At 43.1% G+C, this 18,719-nt stretch overlaps 1 protein-coding gene across 1 annotated transcript in view; it reads right to left on the reverse strand.

Annotated features, from left to right (window-relative positions):
* Positions 1–409: 409 nt before the first annotated feature.
* RERG (RAS like estrogen regulated growth inhibitor) overlaps positions 410–18,719 on the reverse strand; it is a 90,052-nt gene continuing 71,742 nt past the window's right edge. The window contains exons 2-4 of the mRNA XM_044455352.1: positions 15,255–15,311; positions 4,791–4,864; positions 410–2,123 (exon numbers count right to left, since the gene is read on the reverse strand). Of these exons, the coding sequence (XP_044311287.1) occupies positions 1,716–2,123; positions 4,791–4,864; positions 15,255–15,311 (539 nt within the window). The 3' untranslated portion in view covers positions 410–1,715. The remainder of the gene's footprint in view (positions 2,124–4,790; positions 4,865–15,254; positions 15,312–18,719) is intronic.

Genomic DNA, 18,719 nt, shown 5'->3' on the forward strand with positions numbered 1-18,719 from the left:
ACAAATTTTGCTCCATCCTCAGTCCAGATTTATTTTAATGATAGGACTTTTTAAAGAACCATCAGTGAAATCAGAGGCTAGAAGCAGCCTCCGATATTCTCACCCTGAAATAAAGCCCCCACACAGAAATAATCTCTAAAAATCATCCCATACAGCTGACAAGTACAGCTTCCGATCAACACAAACGATAGCGCACCCTAAGTCACCAGAACAATCAAGCAGGGACCAGCTGCACCTTCAAACTTGAATGTTGTTTTGAGCTCCTATTCATTTTTCAAGTAGAAGCAGCTGCAACAGTTGTGGCCAAAACAAAAAGGAAAACAAATAATCATTTGCAAAATAAACAAATTATTACATATCCTGCCCAACTGTGCAGCATTTACAGACATGGAGAAATAGTCAAGTACAGTGCCTTTTTATGCCATTTATTTGCAATCGATATGTCATTGTTTCATTTGGTATTTTAACTTTCATGGGCCACTTTGGAGTCCAAAAAGCAGCACGGAAATAATCTTGAACATAACAAGTACAGTTGATGCTATAAAGTTGTCAAAGGACTGTCACTAGCTAAGCTTTAGAAAATGTCCCACTAAAATGTAGGCATTCAACGGTCCAGGGAAAGTGACACAATAAAAGCAGCAACATTGTTGTGATTACCTGTTTGTTGGTTTTTGAAAATAACCATGCATTAATATAGTGATGAGAAACAGATGAAACCAAGGCCTTGCAGTCCAAAAAATGGACCGCCAGGTTCATAAAGACTCTACTAGCTTGCCAACAGCCTACAGGTAAATAGAGATGGCCGCTTTACCAACAATGAGCATGAAGACCGGTGGGGGGGCAACCATGAGAGGTCAGAGGGCCATATCTGTCCATGAGAACCCCTCTCCTCCATGGGCCGTTCTCTCTGGGATGTCAAAATACAAAGCTATTTTTTCGTGATGTCTGCATTGTTATGGAGCACCAAAGGGGTCCCATGAGCGTGCTCACCAGCTACGTTTGGCACCTTTGGTGTTCTGCAACACTACATGCAGCACCACAGGGATTCCCCCCCTAAATTCAAGGGCAGCAGGGTCTCTAGCAGAGGGACCGCAGGCAGCCCATGTGCTGCCTACCCCGACGCAAACATTTGCTAAGCTGACTTCTTGCAGCGCCTTCCCAATGTTGTAGAGGTTGTAAGTCAACACCTCGTCTACTTTCTTGGATTTCTGATCACTAACAGGCATGTGGCAAAATTCTCCTCATTCATTTTTCTGGAGGTTACAGAGTTTTGAAGGTTTGTGAAGTGACCCTTTGGAGGAGATTGTAGTAAGTCACCTATGAGGTCATTTATTTCTCCTGATAAAACCACAGTGGACATAACACCTATTAGCCGGTGACAGGTCATCATACAATAACAACATGGACACATGCTAGGCTGCAGCTGAAGCAGTCACCTACGGTCACATTCTGAGCTGTTCCCCCATTTCTAAGCTACTCTGTGAATTATTTTTTAAAATAATATGATTTGGCAATGGACTAAACAGGAGTGGAATATTCCAAAAACTTGTTCTGCTTTTTTAAAGTCATGAAGAAGAATGTGATGGTTTAAAGAAAGTAAAATAAAACAGCAAAGTTTTGACCACCTTGTTGAGCAACTGTGCTGGAACCCTCTACAGGGATCCCTCTACAGCCCAGAATAACCTCTTCTGCATTAACCTTTTGAAAATATATATTTAGCTGCTAATTTTGGTCAGCATCTTGTTAATGGCTTGCTTGACATGCGTGGTTGAGCTCCGTCTCCGGGTCTTTCCTTGGACCATCTTCCGGCGCCGCACTTCCCGGCACAGCTCATAAAAGGCCTCCATGATGTTTCCTTCCCCAGTGCAAGCTGAGCACTCATAAAATGCACAAGCTAGTTCTGTGGCCAGCTTTTCCCCTTCTTCCGTGCTAACCTGCCTGGAGTGGTCCAGGTCCGCTTTGTTGCCAACTAGGATCAAAGTCACATTCTTGGGTTTTTTGACTTCATCCAGCAAGTTCTTAAGTGGAAGGACCTCTTCAAAGCTCCCTCTGTCAGTGATGTCGTAGACCAGCACGAAGCCCTCGCCCCATCGTATATGTCCTTCCTTCTGAATGACGTCTTCCTGTTTTAAAAAAGGAAATGTAGGAAAATGTGATGGGGCAAGACAGCATCCAATGGGCAGCATCCAATGGGCAGCAGAGCTAGAAGGAGCTAATGCGAGGGCAATGCTTCCTGCCACTACTGGAAACTAGCTCAGAGGAGCACTTCTGACATGGGACAAGCCAATGGCAGTCCCAGAAGGGAATTCCCTGGTTTGTCTTATTCCAGCAATATTAAGTTGGGCTAGTTTCTGGAATTTTGCTAGCAAGGCCTAGCTCCCAGTTGTACCAATGCCTGTCTCCACGAGAGCAATATGATTTTCAGTGGTAGACTGCCAAGCCTGGATATTGCCCACAGATGTTAGGAATTTGGTATTTTGGACCACAGAGCCCTTATGTTCTGATTTAGTAACAATATATTATGGTTTTCGGAAGTGATCCAGGGCCAGGCTCTAAAAAAAATATACCAACTAGAACATGACAGAGGAAAAACAACATTATTCTGCATCCTTGTATGAGAAAAACTTCATATCTTTATTGGGCTTTCCAGTGTGAACAGTGGCAAGCTATTTCCAAATGAACAAAACAAGGTGACGCAAAAAGAGATAAAAAGCTGTTGCAGGGGCTTTTTTAAATCTTTGAGTTATTTATATCATTCTAATATGCTATTCTATTAGATAGAGGATCCATCGAGATGGGGAGAATTTTACTTAGTCCATTTTTAATGAGACTGTGCTTAAATTCATAAGCTTCTTCACAAATGGTCTGGAAAGAACTTGAGATTTAAAACATTCAAACATGGCAGAAACAAAATCTGACCGATCCATCCATCCCCCTGGGTCCTTCCTTTCAGCTTTGGTATGGCTTGGTCATGGATAGCAACCAATGCAGAAGAAGCAGCCAGAATATAAAGCTCACCTGGCCTATTGATAAACCTCTGATGTGCCGGGTATGCCAGGAATGATGAGAACAGATGCAGTTTGTAAGGAACTGTGATATTCCTAAGTTACTTTCCGAAATAGCACATCCTATTTAGACATTTCCTTCTATACTGGGTGCGGGCTGAATTCAGCCTAAGGGCTGAATTCCCACTGGGTCTAAGGGCCACATTCCACCTCTTTGTGTGGACAAATGCAGAGCAGGCAGGGCCAAATATGATTATTACCCATGTTAAGCCTCCTCAGAAGTAAACATAAGTAGGACAAGAAGCAACTTGCAAAGAAGCAGAGAAAGCTCTGGAAGAAGCAGGAGTGACCCATCCAGAAGCTTGTTCCCCGTGCCCTGAGTCGTCTCCCCTGCAGAGATAAGCTGTTGTTTCTGATCAGCCGACATTCCAAGGTAAGTTCTCCTCTGTGCTGAGAGATGGAGCAGGGTCTGGGGAAGAAACTGCTAGACCAGATGGGGAACCCTCACAGACCACAGCCAACCCCTCTGTCCCAGTTCATTACCTCTCAGAACGACGGATAAATAAACAAATTAAGAAAAAGACACCATTGCAGTTTAGATGTTTCAGTTCCAGAGAAATGGAAGATTATGTCATAGGTTTGAATCTTGGCATGATTCAAGAACATGGTGGATTCAAGGACATGGTGACCTCCATGCCCAAGGGGAGTTTTAGCATTTGAGGAGAAGAAGCATGTCATCTACCTTTTATTCTTAAATAGTGATTAATATTTTTATTATTATGTTTAATAATTGAAATGCTATTTTTATGTAAATTGCAAATTTCGTGTGTGCATTTTGCAGTGATAAAGACCAGGAAAGCCACTTTTCTATGTTGATTATGTCCCACTGCTGCAGATGAGGGCCTTTCTAGATTGAAGCCTCTCTCTCCAAATGGTTTTCTGTCTGAAGAATATCCATACATTTCATGGGGATTCTGTGATGTGAAATGGTCAGAAAATAAACACTTTCTCAGGAATTATTCTCCACTTTATCGTAACTATATGGAGACAGAGAATGGGGCTGTGCCCCGACTTCATTCCCCTCCCACTAAGTATGCATTAGGACACTGTCTGTAATCCTAACACGGTTCCTATTCACAAAAAGTTTGTGCCAGGAATGTGCAACTTTGACAGGTCTGGGGACCATTTTCTTCTCTGGACAATTTCTTCTTATGGGCTGGACCTCTCACAGCACCCAAAATTTTAAAAACACATTTTGTTTTTAAAGGAAGTCTCCACAACAGCTACAGAGTACCAAGAAGATCAAAACTGGCTTCTTGTCTATTGTTCCCTGAAGAACTCACAGCAGCTTCTGGAGTCCCACAGTCCAGTCTGAGGAGGCCCTTACTGGCTTTGGACTTGGAGAGCTGATCATAATTTACCCAGTGTCTCATCTAACTCACTCCTGATTGGCTACTTCTGTAAAAGTAAAACTAGTCCATAAATCTTGCCCCTGGCAGGAAGTTGTGAAGGCTTGTTCTCCCCAATGACTTTTCCTGGACTGGAGGGACTTTTGTTTCTTTCTCTTACTGCTCCTGAGATAAAGGCTATCAAAGAAACAAAACCAGGACAACAAAACGTTGGTTTCTTTCCATTTTCGCCCATTTGGCTTATGATCATTTCCCTTTTTGCCTCTTATATCCACTCCTTGTATTTCACACATAAATACCAGAAACATTTCTCCTGACGATCATGGCAGTTTCCTTATTGCCAGAACTTCGTGGTGAGGATGTGCAGTGTTCTTACCTGCCCAGCTGTGTCTAGTATTTCCATGGAAACAACTTCATCATCAATAGTAGCTTGGTGACGATAAGTGGACTCTTAAACAGAACAATGAGAAGAACCAAATTAAAATGAAAGATAAAAAAGACCAACACCAAAATAATTAGAGGGTACAACACATTTCATCTTTCCTAACATGTGTATCTAAGGATCCCAACCTTAAGTTGTAGTGAGAATTCTGAATACAGAGAAGGAACCAGCTGCACCAAACCCCCAGTGCAAACCACAGATAGTCTGAACTTGAATCTGGGCTCTGATGTTTCACAGTTACGGCTCATGTGCTTTATCAAAGGTCCAAATTCCAGCTGAAATGCACCTGTTGTTGGCATGGCTGGGATCTGAAAAAGAAAACTTCATCTTTCCCTATGACTGGCTCACCAAACAGTACTGTAGGCGTGGCCACCCCATAAAGGAGTGCAAGAGACGCAGCTCTTCATTTTTAGACGCACGAGAATAGTTTCTGCAAACTGCTGGAAATTTCCTTCCAAAAATGTCTTCTACAAATTGAAACACAGAAACATAAAAGCAAAGAAACAGAGTGAGTCAGAAGGGGTCTCCTGGGCCATCAAGTCTGACCCCCGGCTCCAACTGGCTCCACTCATGACATGCCCACCATGTGCATGTCTAGCCTATTCTTGAACACCCTCATCAATGGGGCCTCAACCTCCCGTGGAAGCCCATTCCATACCCTTGGGGTCCTAACTGTCAGGAAGTACTTCCTGGCATCTAAATTGAGCCTTGGTTCTCTGAGCTTCACTTTGAAGGTAAGCTGTAGTTTTTTTCAGTACAATTGTGATTTCTTCTGAAGTTATATTGTGTCATGTTGTAATGGACTGTTTATTTTAAAATACTTCTGGAGTTTCTGAACATTCTGCAACAGCAGTGCTCTTGGTATTGTGTAGGAAGGAACAGCTCTGTCTGTTGAAACACTGAGGCACTGCTTGGAAGTTGACCAATCTGTCCTTCTGCCCATGTTGGGATTCAGAACTTAATTGCTGCTAAACATAATAAAACTATTGGATTTAGGACTTATCCAAGCCAACCACTGAGCAGAGTTTGGAATTCAAATTACAGAACAGATGGATATTTTAGGATGGCCTGTTTTCAAAAAGTTCAGAAACAATCACATCTTTCTCTCTTCCCATCTCAAAATGGAGGCTCCTTATGTATGTTCTAGTTACACATGAAAATGCTTTGAGTAGCAGTGTGTTCTCCATTTTCCTGAAATAATGAGAGTGACAGGAGCTTATGCATATCAGGTAATAGGTGACTAATTAAGCTATTTTATCTTAACATGCCACTCACTCTTAAGAATGATTGATAGCATTTGACATCCCGCTTGCCAAAAAACTTCCACAATATTATCACTCTGGTAAGTTTTTCAATCAAAAGCCAAATGGATTGGCTTTGCTTTGAATCATATTCCACCATTGCTTGACAATACCTGGACTGTGGGCATTATCCAGCCTTTGGAGGGCACCCCTTCAGTCCATGGAGAGTTGGGTTCTTCCAGGAGCACCCATTCCCCTTCAGCTCCCCCAGCTCTGCCCTCTGGCCTGGAAGCATCAGGTGCTTTGGTAAGAGGTGAACAAAGATCTCTTTGTGTTTGGAGATAACCAAGTATTCCTCCCTTCTAATGGAGAGCAGTGGATTTTGCAGAGGTCCTGCCAGTGCCAAGAAAGTGTGTTTCACTTGTCTTTTGTCTTTTCCCACATTACAACCCTAGAGGGACAGTGTGGTGTAGCGGCTACATGTTTTGGATGAGGAATGGGAAGACTTTGTATCATATTGCCACTGCTATAATTTCCACTCGGTGACCTTGTACCAGTTACCCTCTGCCAACCTAATTGACCTCATAGGGTTGTTTTGAGGATAAAAAGGAAGAAGAAATAGATGTATACTGCCCTGAACTCCCTGGAAGAAGAGCAAGACAGAAATGTAATAAGGTACAAAAAATTTTAAAAATGTAATTTAATACATTTCACAGCCCCCTGGCATAATTTTGGATGTTTTCCCATTGTCCTCACGGCTGATTTGTATTTGGCTGTCTCTTCTGTCACGTTCTATTTTCCAGCTGGCTCAGAAGCCAACAGATTGAAATATGTAAAACTCACACTTAAAATATTTCGATCTGTGCTTGCGATATTAGTTAGCTTAGTTTGGTCTTCATTAAAAACAAAACATAAAAAGTGCAGGCTAGAGAGTGTGAGCCATGCCTTTTTCTCCCCACAATCCCCACTCCAGTCCAAATTAATTTACGTCCAAATTGCCAGATTCATGAAGTCCTTATAAAAGAAAAGCAGCAAGTGGAAAAGATTAGAGAAAGAAGTGGGGAGGGAGGGAAGGAACTCCCCTGGGTTGATTTGTGCCTTAGAGATAATGAGCCTGCAGTGGAAGAAACTGCCTGAGTCCCTCTCACTGAGTTTACCACATCCATAAGGAAAAGCCCAGGTGGAGCCTGTGAGGGCCCCTTGCCCGCAGCAGGATTCTCTCTGTTGGGATTTGCCTCTAGGCCCTGCTACGGATCGGTGGGCCTCCTCTGGCTCTTCAATCGGCTGCAAACAAGGAATAGGCCGGCAACTGCTGAATTCCAGCCACTGATCCCTCGTCCGCTCACGTGAACAATTAGTAAAGGCCATGGCAATAGAATCCAAGAGTGGATGCGCTGAAGAGGAGGGAGCGTGGCACGGGGGGTGGTGTGAAGCGGGGTGCAGAACCTCAGTTCCGAGGTCAGGTTCGGCACTCCTGATGTGGCAAACTGGCCCTTGGGAGCATGCTCTTGGGGCTTGCAGTGAGCCATGTATTCTTCCCTCCACAAACAGTGATTGAGAATGACGATCTGTTGTCAATTGCCCAGCTATAGAAGCCCAACTACATTCAGCTACAGGTGGGATAGAAATGAAATAATGAAATGAAGAAAGAATAAAGAATAGCTTGGAGGTTTCCCAGCTTTTCTGCAGTCCCCTGAATTCTAAAAGGGGGAAATGCCCCTGCAAAGGTTTCAACACAAGCAGGAAGAGCTTCATGTTAAAATATGCTGGGATCACTTTGCATTTTCGGTCACATCCCTTGGCCTTCACTCCCACCTGTGGAAGTCCACCCTATACATCTGGAGAGAGATGGAGGGAAATCAGGAAATATTGCCACTTCATCATCAGTAATCATAATGCTTCGGAGAGTAACATTAGGGAAAGGAGGAGAATATCCCCTCTTAACAGATGGCCGTGAAGCAGTTAGTCCTGACCCTTTGGAACAAAGTCCAGGGTCTGGAGTCAAGCCCCCACTACAGAGGACTACTCAGAGAGGGTCTGGTGATGAAGGAGGTATCAGAGAAGCAGAGGCAAATGTCATTTTATTCCTTTGCAGCAAGATTAATAGCTTAGAATTGGAAAGTAAAATATGGTTGCTGGTGGTCTGATTGGCATAGAGAATTTTGGAATACAGCTATTAATGACAATTTAAGATGTGAGATTAAAGTGAGAAAAGGGCATATAAAGAAAAATAAGTTTAATGATATTTGGGGTGTATTTATTAAGTTTTTTAAAAGGAAAAAGGATTGGAGCCTTTGTAGGAATCATTACAGGTTTGGAAGAGGGAAAAGTCCTGAAATGTTTGAATCAGGGTTTACTCCCCCTTGATTGTAACATGTATTATCAGTCCTGGTGGGGGGGCACTGTACTGTAAGAATTATTTTAACTGTATGTTTTAAGTGATTTGTTCCTATTAAAATTAAAATTTCCTGCAATCATTAAGGTGTTATGAATCAAGCAAGTTTAAGATGTGAAGTGGAACACGTTCAGAATACTTGTTTCTTCTCTCCCCATCCCCATTTAAAAAAACAATAGGATTAGCATGCATTTTATTTTGATTTTGTTCTAACAGGTCAGGAGAGAGAGGCAGTTGTAAACATGGAATCCTGTTGGGCTGCATGAGAGCGAGAAATAGTGTGGTGCCTCATTACTGCAGTAACACACACAGTACGGGCTCCAGATTTTGGAGGGCCCGTGGACAAAACAATCCCCGCAGGCCCCTCTTTCTGGGAGTCAAGCTCCTCATTAGGAATATGCCAGATCTCCCTGGAACTTGGTTGTGCCTGCCTGCCAGACCTCTTCCAGCACTCCTACCTTTTCTTAGGAATACAGCCAAGCCTGGAAGAAGTCTGAGCATTCGTGGACCCCTGGTTGCGCAACTGGGACCTTCCCCAGCTGCCATTCCTGGTGGCCGGCCATGGCACTGCTTGCGCCGTGTTTCCAGCATAATTCCTGGCGAGTGGCAGGCAAACTTCGTGTGTGCTCACCAGGGACTCCGACTGTGGCCCACTGCAACGCAGACGAGAGCCCGGGAAGCTGAAAAGTAGGGAATCTGGCAGGCATGGTCGCCAGCAGCTCTTGCTCCTCATGGTCTGTCTCATTATTGTTCCTGTGTGCTTGCTTAACGGGTGAGGAGCCAGTGAGCTGTGGCATCTCAGCCCCTCTTTTCCACCTCATCAACATGTGGGCCAGAGTGAAAGTCGGACGAGCGAGCAGGTTGCAGCGATGGCTTGCCAGGGGGCCTCTCTGGGTGCAGCTCTCCACAGTTGTCCAGTCCTGCCTACCCTTGACGCTAGCCCTGAACACACGTGGCCGCCTAAATGTTATATCATTGCCCAGAATAAAAAAAAGATGCAGCTACGCCACTGAATGGAGAACATATTTTGAGACCTTCTTGTGGACAGTCCAGACCGGAAGAAGAGCTGGAAGTGGTGGTGATGGGAAAGCAGAGGAAGTTCACCCCTGCTCTTCATTTCCAAATGGACCTCTAGTTCACTTTCAAGTAGAGTTTTGCCTTGCAGAATCTGGGAGCACAGCATGCCTGGAAGAAGCGATCTGACTGAGCAGGCTCTACACATTCTGCAAGAAATCTTGTGTCTCAAGGCAGATCCTGAGGACAAGCATCAAGCCCCATCCATCCGATGGCACTCCTCACATCTGCTGCAAGCTGAAACACGCCCACATAAACCACAGGAATGGTTTTAAAGCCAGTTTTCAGGATGTGGGGTGCTGTGCCTATTCTCTGTGCCAAAGCAGAGATGGCTGCAGGTGGGGAAGCAGCAGAAGGGTTATTAAACTTGTATGAAGTCAAGTTACTTGAATATTCTCCCCCCGAGGCATCTGTAAATAAGTTGCATTTTTTTCAGCCAGAGGAAGGTCGGGTACCATTGCAGTAGTAGTGAGAATTATGGGCACTATCGTTGTATTTAGGTTTTACGATCAGGGTAAAAAAAAATCACAAAATCAATGCACCCCTTTTATTAAAAAGCTGGAGCTTTATATTCTAGGGCACAGCACCAAATTCCTTGTAGCAGGATAGCAATGCTACCTTCCTCCACTATCTGAAACAACCATTTTTTTCATAGGGCTGAATGGGTACTGGGGTCCTCTTTTGGGGAGGTAGTCCTCTGTTTAAAGGGCTGCCATGTAGCATTCCAGTTTGAACAGACAAAAAACTTAAGAACTACTGCTTATCCACATATAGCAGCAGACTGAACAGGTAGGCAGAGCAGTCACCTGGATACAGCTTTCTACACCATGGTGAGATGTGCTGTATTTCTAGTTAATTTATAACAATTATTTCCAAATTTACACCTATACATATAAAATAACACATAGAAATGCTATGCAAATCGCTGCCCTCTGTTGGGATGATGCATTTCCAGTTTTCCGGCAATTCCTAAATTCACCCAAGATGTCATTCCCTACCCTCTGAAATAGGCATGGATGGTCTACGCTAGAGATGTGCGGAGAATCCATTTGCGAGTGGGAATCTGTCAGATTCCCTGGGCTCAGCTCGGCTCCCTCGACACTGGGCTGCTTTGCCACAGACACAGATCTGAGCTCCCGGCAAGTGTGTCCAGTGTTTGTGTGCTGCTTGCCAGGAACTGAGCCCTGCACAACCACTGCTCTTCCTTGTCTCAGACAGCAACCTTTGTGCTGGTGCACCGTCTTTGTTCCATTTGTAGACTTCTTGGCTCAGCTTGACATCTAGGACAGGGTCAAGCATGAGGAAAAGTCCACAAAGGCTAGAGGAGTGGGTTCCACGGAGCTTTGCTGCAGCCCCTGTTCATACCATATTGACAAAAAAGAAGGAAGACACCTCTCTTCCACCGCTGTTATTCAAGTAATATATTACTGTGGCTCTTCCTAAGTGAAAGACACACATAAGGAGAACCCTGCTGGCTAAGATCAAAGGTCGACTTTCATCCTGGCTTCTGGGAGGCCCATAAATGGGACATAAGTGCAATAATGTTCTCCCTCTTGTGTGTCTCAACAGCTGATGCTGAGTGACATCCTGGGTTCAGGCAACATGAACCGTGGATCATGGCTGAACCATGGGCTACCATGTCATGTGAACTCAGCTAAGATATAAACCATATTGTCCAACCCACAGTATTGTACACACCAAACCATGGGTTCTCTTTGTGAGTGGCAAACCATGGATTGTTAGTGCAGCTGCATCCAGACAACATGTAATCCACATTTCAACAGCAACCCATAGTTCCTTGACAACTCATACACAATGTTTTAGTGTAGGTTATCATGCTGATAAACCCAGCTGCTTCCTCAGAAGCTAGAGGTTATTTTTTTGTTTGTTAGATTTATATCCCACTTTTTCCCTACACTGAATTCAGGGCAGCTTACATATTTCTCCTCCATCTGCTCTTCATCTTATCCCCCCAACAACAACCCTGTGAGGCAGGTTGGGCTGAGAGTCTGTGACTGGCCCAAAGTCACCCAGCTGGCTCTACGGCTGAGTGGGAATTAGAACCCAAATCAACTGAGTCCCAGTCCCGTGATCTTAACCACAACACCACACGGGCCCTCAGACATATACAGGCATCATGAGCAGTAACTGTTGAGAGGCTTATCCTGCACTGATCTGTCTAAACCCTTTGTAAAGCCATCCAGGTCCCTGCAAGTTTGCAACAAGAAAATCAGTTTGGCACCATGCACTTTGCTTGTTCTGAAACGCCCACCACTCAGCTACACTGAATGAAAAATCTTTCCTCCTCCTCTGCACTATGCATGTCAGATACTTCAACCATATCCCCTCTACTTCTAAACTAAAAAGGCCCCTGAAGTTGTAGCTTCTCCTTTGTATCGACTGAACTCTCCAGCCCTTTTCTCCAGCAATGCGAAGTCCCTTTTAAAAATGCCCGCTTGAACATTCAAAGCTTCACTAGGCCAATGATTGGTCTATCAACAAAGCTGACTCAGAACCTTGCCACAGTGGCACAGATAAACTCCACAACCGTTATGGAGCATGATTTCACTAGTCGATGCTGTAACTCAGTGATGCAGAACATGCCTTGCATGCAGGGATGTCCCAGATTCAGGCCGTGGTGACACCTCCAGGCAGGGCTGGGAAGGGCATCTCTCAAGCCCCGGGAAGCATGTGCTGGTGAGTGCTGACAAGACTGAAGCAGACCAATAATCTAATCTAACTAAGTATAAAGCAGCTTCCCCATGTTACTGCAAAACACTCACAAAATTTCCTTCACATACAATCACTGGCAAGTAACTCCACATTTGCTCCTTATTTACACAGTAGTGTAAATGACAATGATTTGGCTGATTATGCTCGGCAAAATATTCACAAAATTTCCTTGAGCAAACAATCACTGGTAAGTAACTTCACATTTGCCCCCTATTTACACACTAGTGTAAATAACTTTAGAAATCCATCCCCTTCTTTTAAAAAGTCATCCTACCTATTCTCTCCAGTGGGTTTAAAAAGAAATACAATATATAAAGTCAACTGTGTTGATTGGAGCCCAAACAGTTGTCACAGACCCCAAATCATGCTGATTCTGTGCATCCCATTGCTTTCCACAATGTGCTATTGCTGCCATCGTAACAAACCAAGTATCACCCGGGAGGATTTAAAAAGTGAAAGGAGGGAGGAGAGCACTTTAAATATACATTGAAAATGAATAGCTTTGTTTGTAAGATACTTTTTAGTGGTTTTAATGTGGGCTTATTTGTAGGGAATTCGGCAGCCATCCATAGATGAGTTAAATCATGGTTGGTCCAAAGAGCAGGGACTTCAACACCATATGCAAAAGTCAAAAGGACCTGCCAGAAAAAGCATCAGATAAATTCTAACTGCAAAGTTCTGTAGCACTATTCATTTTGAGGCAGACCACAGCCAGAGGGCCAGTTCATTTGGGTTTTAGAACAGCTTGGAAAATCTGAATCATCACAAAAGATGGGAGTTTTCACAAAGCCAAGGTTTCCCCTTCCACTGGGAACGCTTCATGAACGGATTTTGCATCATTCTCCAAATTCAAGTATAATTGCCTTGCTGGGAGCTGCATCAGATCAAAGTATTGTCCAGCGTCTTGGCACGGAAGACTGCTTTAATACTTCACGGCTTCGCTGTCCTGAGGGTGGTTCTCATTACAGCTAACTTAAGGCACTGCTAGAGTGGTGACCCTTGCAGGGAAATATTCTGCTTTGCTCAAAATAAAAAACCAAAAAACAAGCAAAATCATGTGCCAAACCAGCTCGAATTCTGTGTCAACAAGAGCTGAATCTTCAACAATTCCATTATCTAAATATGTGCACATTTCATGCACAGGAACACACGCTCACACAGGGCTGAACAACTCCAATCCACCATTCCATATGTAGACAATTTTTCAGCGGATTGCAAAGTTTTGGAAAGATTTGTGAAGGATAATGATGGCAATGGTCCTTTTTAATTTTACACTTCTGAAACGTTCCAACACTCTCTTTAAAACTGTTTTAAAAGCTGTGCTGCCTAGATGTGGAAATGAAACCCATTTTCATAAATGAGTTTATTCGTTTGGTTTATTTTGTCTCTGGCCACATAAGAAGGAACGAGCATGGCTGGAACAAGGCACTGTGCCACTTCAGGGCGATCAGCACTCCTGCCACGAATAATGCCTGCCCCTTCCTGCAGACTTTGCCCTCCCCACATCCTCCATAGGGCTTCAGTTGCCTTAGTCACTTGCCCATCTCACCCCAGCTGCTCAGGCTTCTGCCAGATGTGTCTTCCTCAGGTTGGCCCGCCAGCTAACCTTGACTTCACTATGACAGGCTTTCTAGATTGTTCCTGCAGGTAGGCTGGCTGCGTGACCCACCGCAAGCACCCAGTTGCTCCTGCACAGTTCCCTTGGAAAGGGACTTTGGCTGGGGGAGTAGCCATCTGCGCGTCTGTCTCCCCACAGAGCGATTTCTTCTGGATCCTTCCCTTATGGTTCAAAGCGAAACAAACATGGCATCATCCAGCAATGAATAAGCCTACTGCTCCTGACTGTGGAACTGATTTAGAATGAGTTGTGTCCTTTGTTTTCCCCACAAGAAAATCTTATTATTTATTTAAAGATACAAACCCATGATGTAGAATTGATGTCCAATGCCAAGTGCCAGTTCCTACTTTTGGAGCACTAACAGTGCAGTGCTAGGCATACTGAGATAGGAAAAAAACTTCCCAACCCTCCACCATGCCTGGCTGGGGAATGTCAGCCATTGCAGGACTTTTTTCTGGTTCAACGTGCACTGGTTGAACATTGTGCCCTAAATTACCTGTCTAACATGCTCTGCAGGAGGAGTCCCCATATTTTTCAGACTCGTGGGCACATATGGGAATTTGAGGAATGGCTAAAAGCACCACGACAAATGAAATAAATAATAATAGTATACCAGCACTTTGGTGCCTACCTGTCATATTTAAGGATTTTAGGCTACATCCTACTCAGCAAAAATGTTTATTTTTTATCAAGTGGCCACACAAATGTCTCTTTAATAGGGGTTGTCTGATTCAGCTAATTGCTGGTGGTGCAATGCAGAAAATGCTTCCTTTAAACAGCTGCTTGGCAGTGTTACTTGCTTCCTTAGGGGAGGAGATTACTAGATACATATACAGTGTCCTGGAACAGTCTTTAATATTTGCTGATGCACATGCTCTTTCAAATTTACCTGCTTCATGAAAATTAATAGGTGGAAGGAGGAATGGATTTTCCACGTCCTTTTGATAGCTAAAAGAGTGATATGACAACCTGGGAAGGAAAAATACTCCCCTCCCCTAATGCAGTGGATTGAGAACCTTACAGTGCTTCTGATGTATGAACAGGCGGCATCAAGGAAAGAAGTTCAACTAGATACTTGTTTGGATAGTTGGTCTACTTTCGTTGAAGCCTATTTTTAATTGCCAGCAAGCTGTACATTTTCATATTAATCCATGGGCTTAAAGTACAAGAAACCAATGGAAAATCTAGATTTGTTCTGAGTGCCCTTGGAATCCATGTTGGAGACCCCCTGCTGAGCACCAATGGAGGTGTCGTCTGGCAGTATGGCGCTCACAAGCACTGCACTGGGGATTCGTGCTCCGGGGCATTCCATCTTGACAGGCAAAAGAACAACTTACCAAGAGTAGGGTCATACTCCCATATGAACCGCTTGGTCAGAAAACGCACAACGAGAGCTATGGGAACAAACACAAACAAGTTTAGGGGAAATCAGTTGCATAATAGCTCACTTGATTTAAATTAATCTTGGGGCATCTTCTTTGGATAGACTGCTCTTTATTGGATGACTCTATAGTAGAATAGAATGCATTATAAACCCAACACCTTTAGCAAAAAAAAAATGCTTATGGCAAATCAAATAAATGGACACAACTAGACTGGGTTGATGAGAAATTGCTTTGAGCGGATTCCATGCTCAAGTTCACCCTGTTGCAAAGTCCTCATGGGCTGCAGATCACAACTCAAGCACTAATGAAGGTTTTTCACAAAATTTAAAATCCAGGTATATTTCTGAAAAGCAAATCTAACAGGTCACATTCGGATTCTACAAAATAACAACAAAAAGCAAACAACTGTATCTAGAATTGGGAACATTACACTAAAGTGATTGAATTATAACGATTTTGTTTTGGAAAACTACATGCAAAACAAAATCTCGGAGGTAATTCCAAGCAAGGTAAATTGGTTGAACATTCTGTGACTTGTCACTTTCACGATATTTTTGTTCATTCTTACTGTTGAAAGCCAGACTTGCCCTGCCCCATCCCTTCCTTCCAAACACATTAGAACAAGAGGCTTCTACCTACTTTTTGTTTTACTGCTAGCCAGAAGAAATTTTGCAGAAATCATTAACAAAAGACACCAGCAAAGTTGGACTACCAAGTTTTAGGAAAGTATGACTCAAGCCACAGGGTTGGTTCCAGACCTAACCCATCTCTTCCCTTCCCAACCAAATGGAGTTATCTCCACCTTCAGGGTGGTTCCTGCGGCTTGTGGGTCAGAATGTTGGATGCTACTTTTGATGCCTCACTATGGAGGTGATTGTGCTACATCTGCTGCTTCTGACTCTGCGGGTTTGACAGTGATTCCTCCAGAACCAAGTATGGTCTGGTTCTCACCAGGAGTCAGAAATCTATTGCAAATCACTCAAACAGATGCCAGTCTATCTTCTGCCCACGGCTGTAGTAGAATATTTAATCATATTTCATATAAATTGCCCAAGAACATTTACAACAGCAACCCCATAAATTAGGCAACTATTGATGTAGTTTCTGTTAGTGTACTACAATCCCTTGCAGCCAGTCCTAGAGGCTCCCACTGGCCATTAAGAAAGATTTCTTAATTTTTTTAATTGTTATAGCACATTGGGTGCTCAAAGTATAGGAGGTCCCTACCAATCAACTTTAAATGCTACCTGGCTTCACACTGTGTCTGTTGGATGGACTCTACCAAAATAATATCAAGGTTCAACAGGCAGTATATACTTTCCCAGTATTCCAAAGCCAGTATAGTTTCTTGAAGCCATGCCAAGGTGTATGGCCCTTAGCTTGTTTGAAAGGGCTCCAGAAAGAGTTTCTTGTTGATCTGCCCTCCCTAATCATTCTGTAGATAAGAACTGCTTTTGCTGTGGAAATGATACTGTTTGTCTGACTGAAGCAGCTTTGTTTGGTGGGCAGTTAGCACCTATGTGCAGTGATGGTAAGAAGCAGGAAGAGAAGAACTTGATAAAATCCATGGCGAGAGGTGCTGTCTTTTGTGCTGGGGAGAGGAACAGAAACATTGCTCACCCAGACAATTTAAGAGGCACATGGAATGTCCCCATTAAGGGAACCAATATGGCCCAGGAAAAGGGGGTGTAAGCTTGCTCTTGCTTGTTTCTATGCTGCATTAATGTTTCATCATCGCATTCGATAAATGGTAAATCATCTTTGAAACGGGGGGTTTCATTTCTTCCTACAAATTTCTGGATCTGAAGTGAGGTACCTTGGCTGGGCTGGACCAGGCAACTATATGCAGTGTAATTTGGGGCACTACAATGACCTGCAGCCCCTCTTGCTTGAATTATGGCTCATTTCACATTCAGACAGTTCAATTAAAAATGCAGGCATCTCTCCTACAGTGCTGTTCTACATTCCATTGGCAGAACTTGTTGCTTCTCAATGTCTCTTTGCTTGTCCCGTATGAACTGTAGGCTCTTGATCAGTCTTCCCCAACCTGGTGCCTTCTAGATATTTTGCTGCAACCACCATCATCCCTAGTGAGCTGGTGGGGATGATGGGAATTGTACTTCAAAACATCTGGAGGGCAACAGGTTGGAGGCAGGCTGCATCTTGTTTTTAAACAGAAGAGAGATGTAATTGATTTTGTTTCTTTTTGTCCTGTGCTTCACTTTTTCTGAATTCTGTTTAAGCCAGGCAAATTAATTAATCCTGTAATTAATACCAGAACTGGAGCATCTGTGGTTTGTTTCAAATTTCCATGTCTTCAGTCTATTTGCATTTCCCCTTTATGCCTTACCTGAGCTCACATGTAACACAACCACAAATACGCAGTCTTAATATGCTCATATCCCTTTTTTACTTCCAGCAAAAATGCAGGTGGTTCTACAGAGGTTCTTTTCGTGATGTTTTACTGATGGGGACATGAGCTCTAGTAGGCTGGTAAAACACCTCACAAAATGAATCCTGATACAAGATTAACAGGTCATCAAGGTTACTTTTTTGCAGTGTTTAATCAAAGGGCACCTATGCATCTTGTTTATACATTGCATTTATATCTTACCATTCTTCCAAGGCGGCCAGGGTGGTATACATAGTCTTTCCTCTCTACTTTTAATGTCACAGTATTCTTGTACAGTGAGATAAGCTGAGAAATATTGACTAGCATGAGGAGACTTAATGGACTTCATGGTCAGCTGGAAATTTGTGTATTTCCCCAATAATCTAACCACTATACCATGCTGTTTCTACATGTAGATTAGCAAAACTCTTCTATTCATGCCTGTTAAAATCACACTGGCCAATGATCTTAAATTTATGAACAAAGGCAAAACTGCAAATAAACTGGAAACATGCAAAGATATTTACAAGCCCTAATAAATAAAGCCTCTCAGTTAATTATTAAAAATCAGTAAGTCAGTAGGCTAAAGGGATGGGACTCAGCAGAAAGTTCCTACAGAGAGGTGTCATTTTGATGTTTAATGGAAGTTCAAGTATGAAGCTGAAATTAATGTGATGGATTCAGAGCTTAATCGGATTTTAAGTAAACCTATTAGTCATGATTAACTCAAGCCTCATTAATTTCAGTGGTCCTGTTCTTAGGACTAAACTGAAATACCCAGACAAATCTGTATAGGTGTTTAATTACCTTGTAAGTAAATGATAAATAATAGATTTTGTGGTTTCATATAATTATGTGAAATATACCTACAGTGTTATTCATTTCGGTATGTGTTAATATTATTATTAATAAAAGTGTAGAACGAAGAAGCATAATAACAGTGTTTCTGTTTTTGGCTAGAATCAAAAGCAGACACAACAAACTCTAATAAGGATGTTTTTCTTTGCAATATAAACTATCCATCT

Source organism: Varanus komodoensis, unplaced genomic scaffold, assembly GCF_004798865.1.
Source record: "Varanus komodoensis strain SLA01 unplaced genomic scaffold, ASM479886v1 scaffold8, whole genome shotgun sequence".
NCBI lineage: Eukaryota > Metazoa > Chordata > Lepidosauria > Squamata > Varanidae > Varanus > Varanus komodoensis.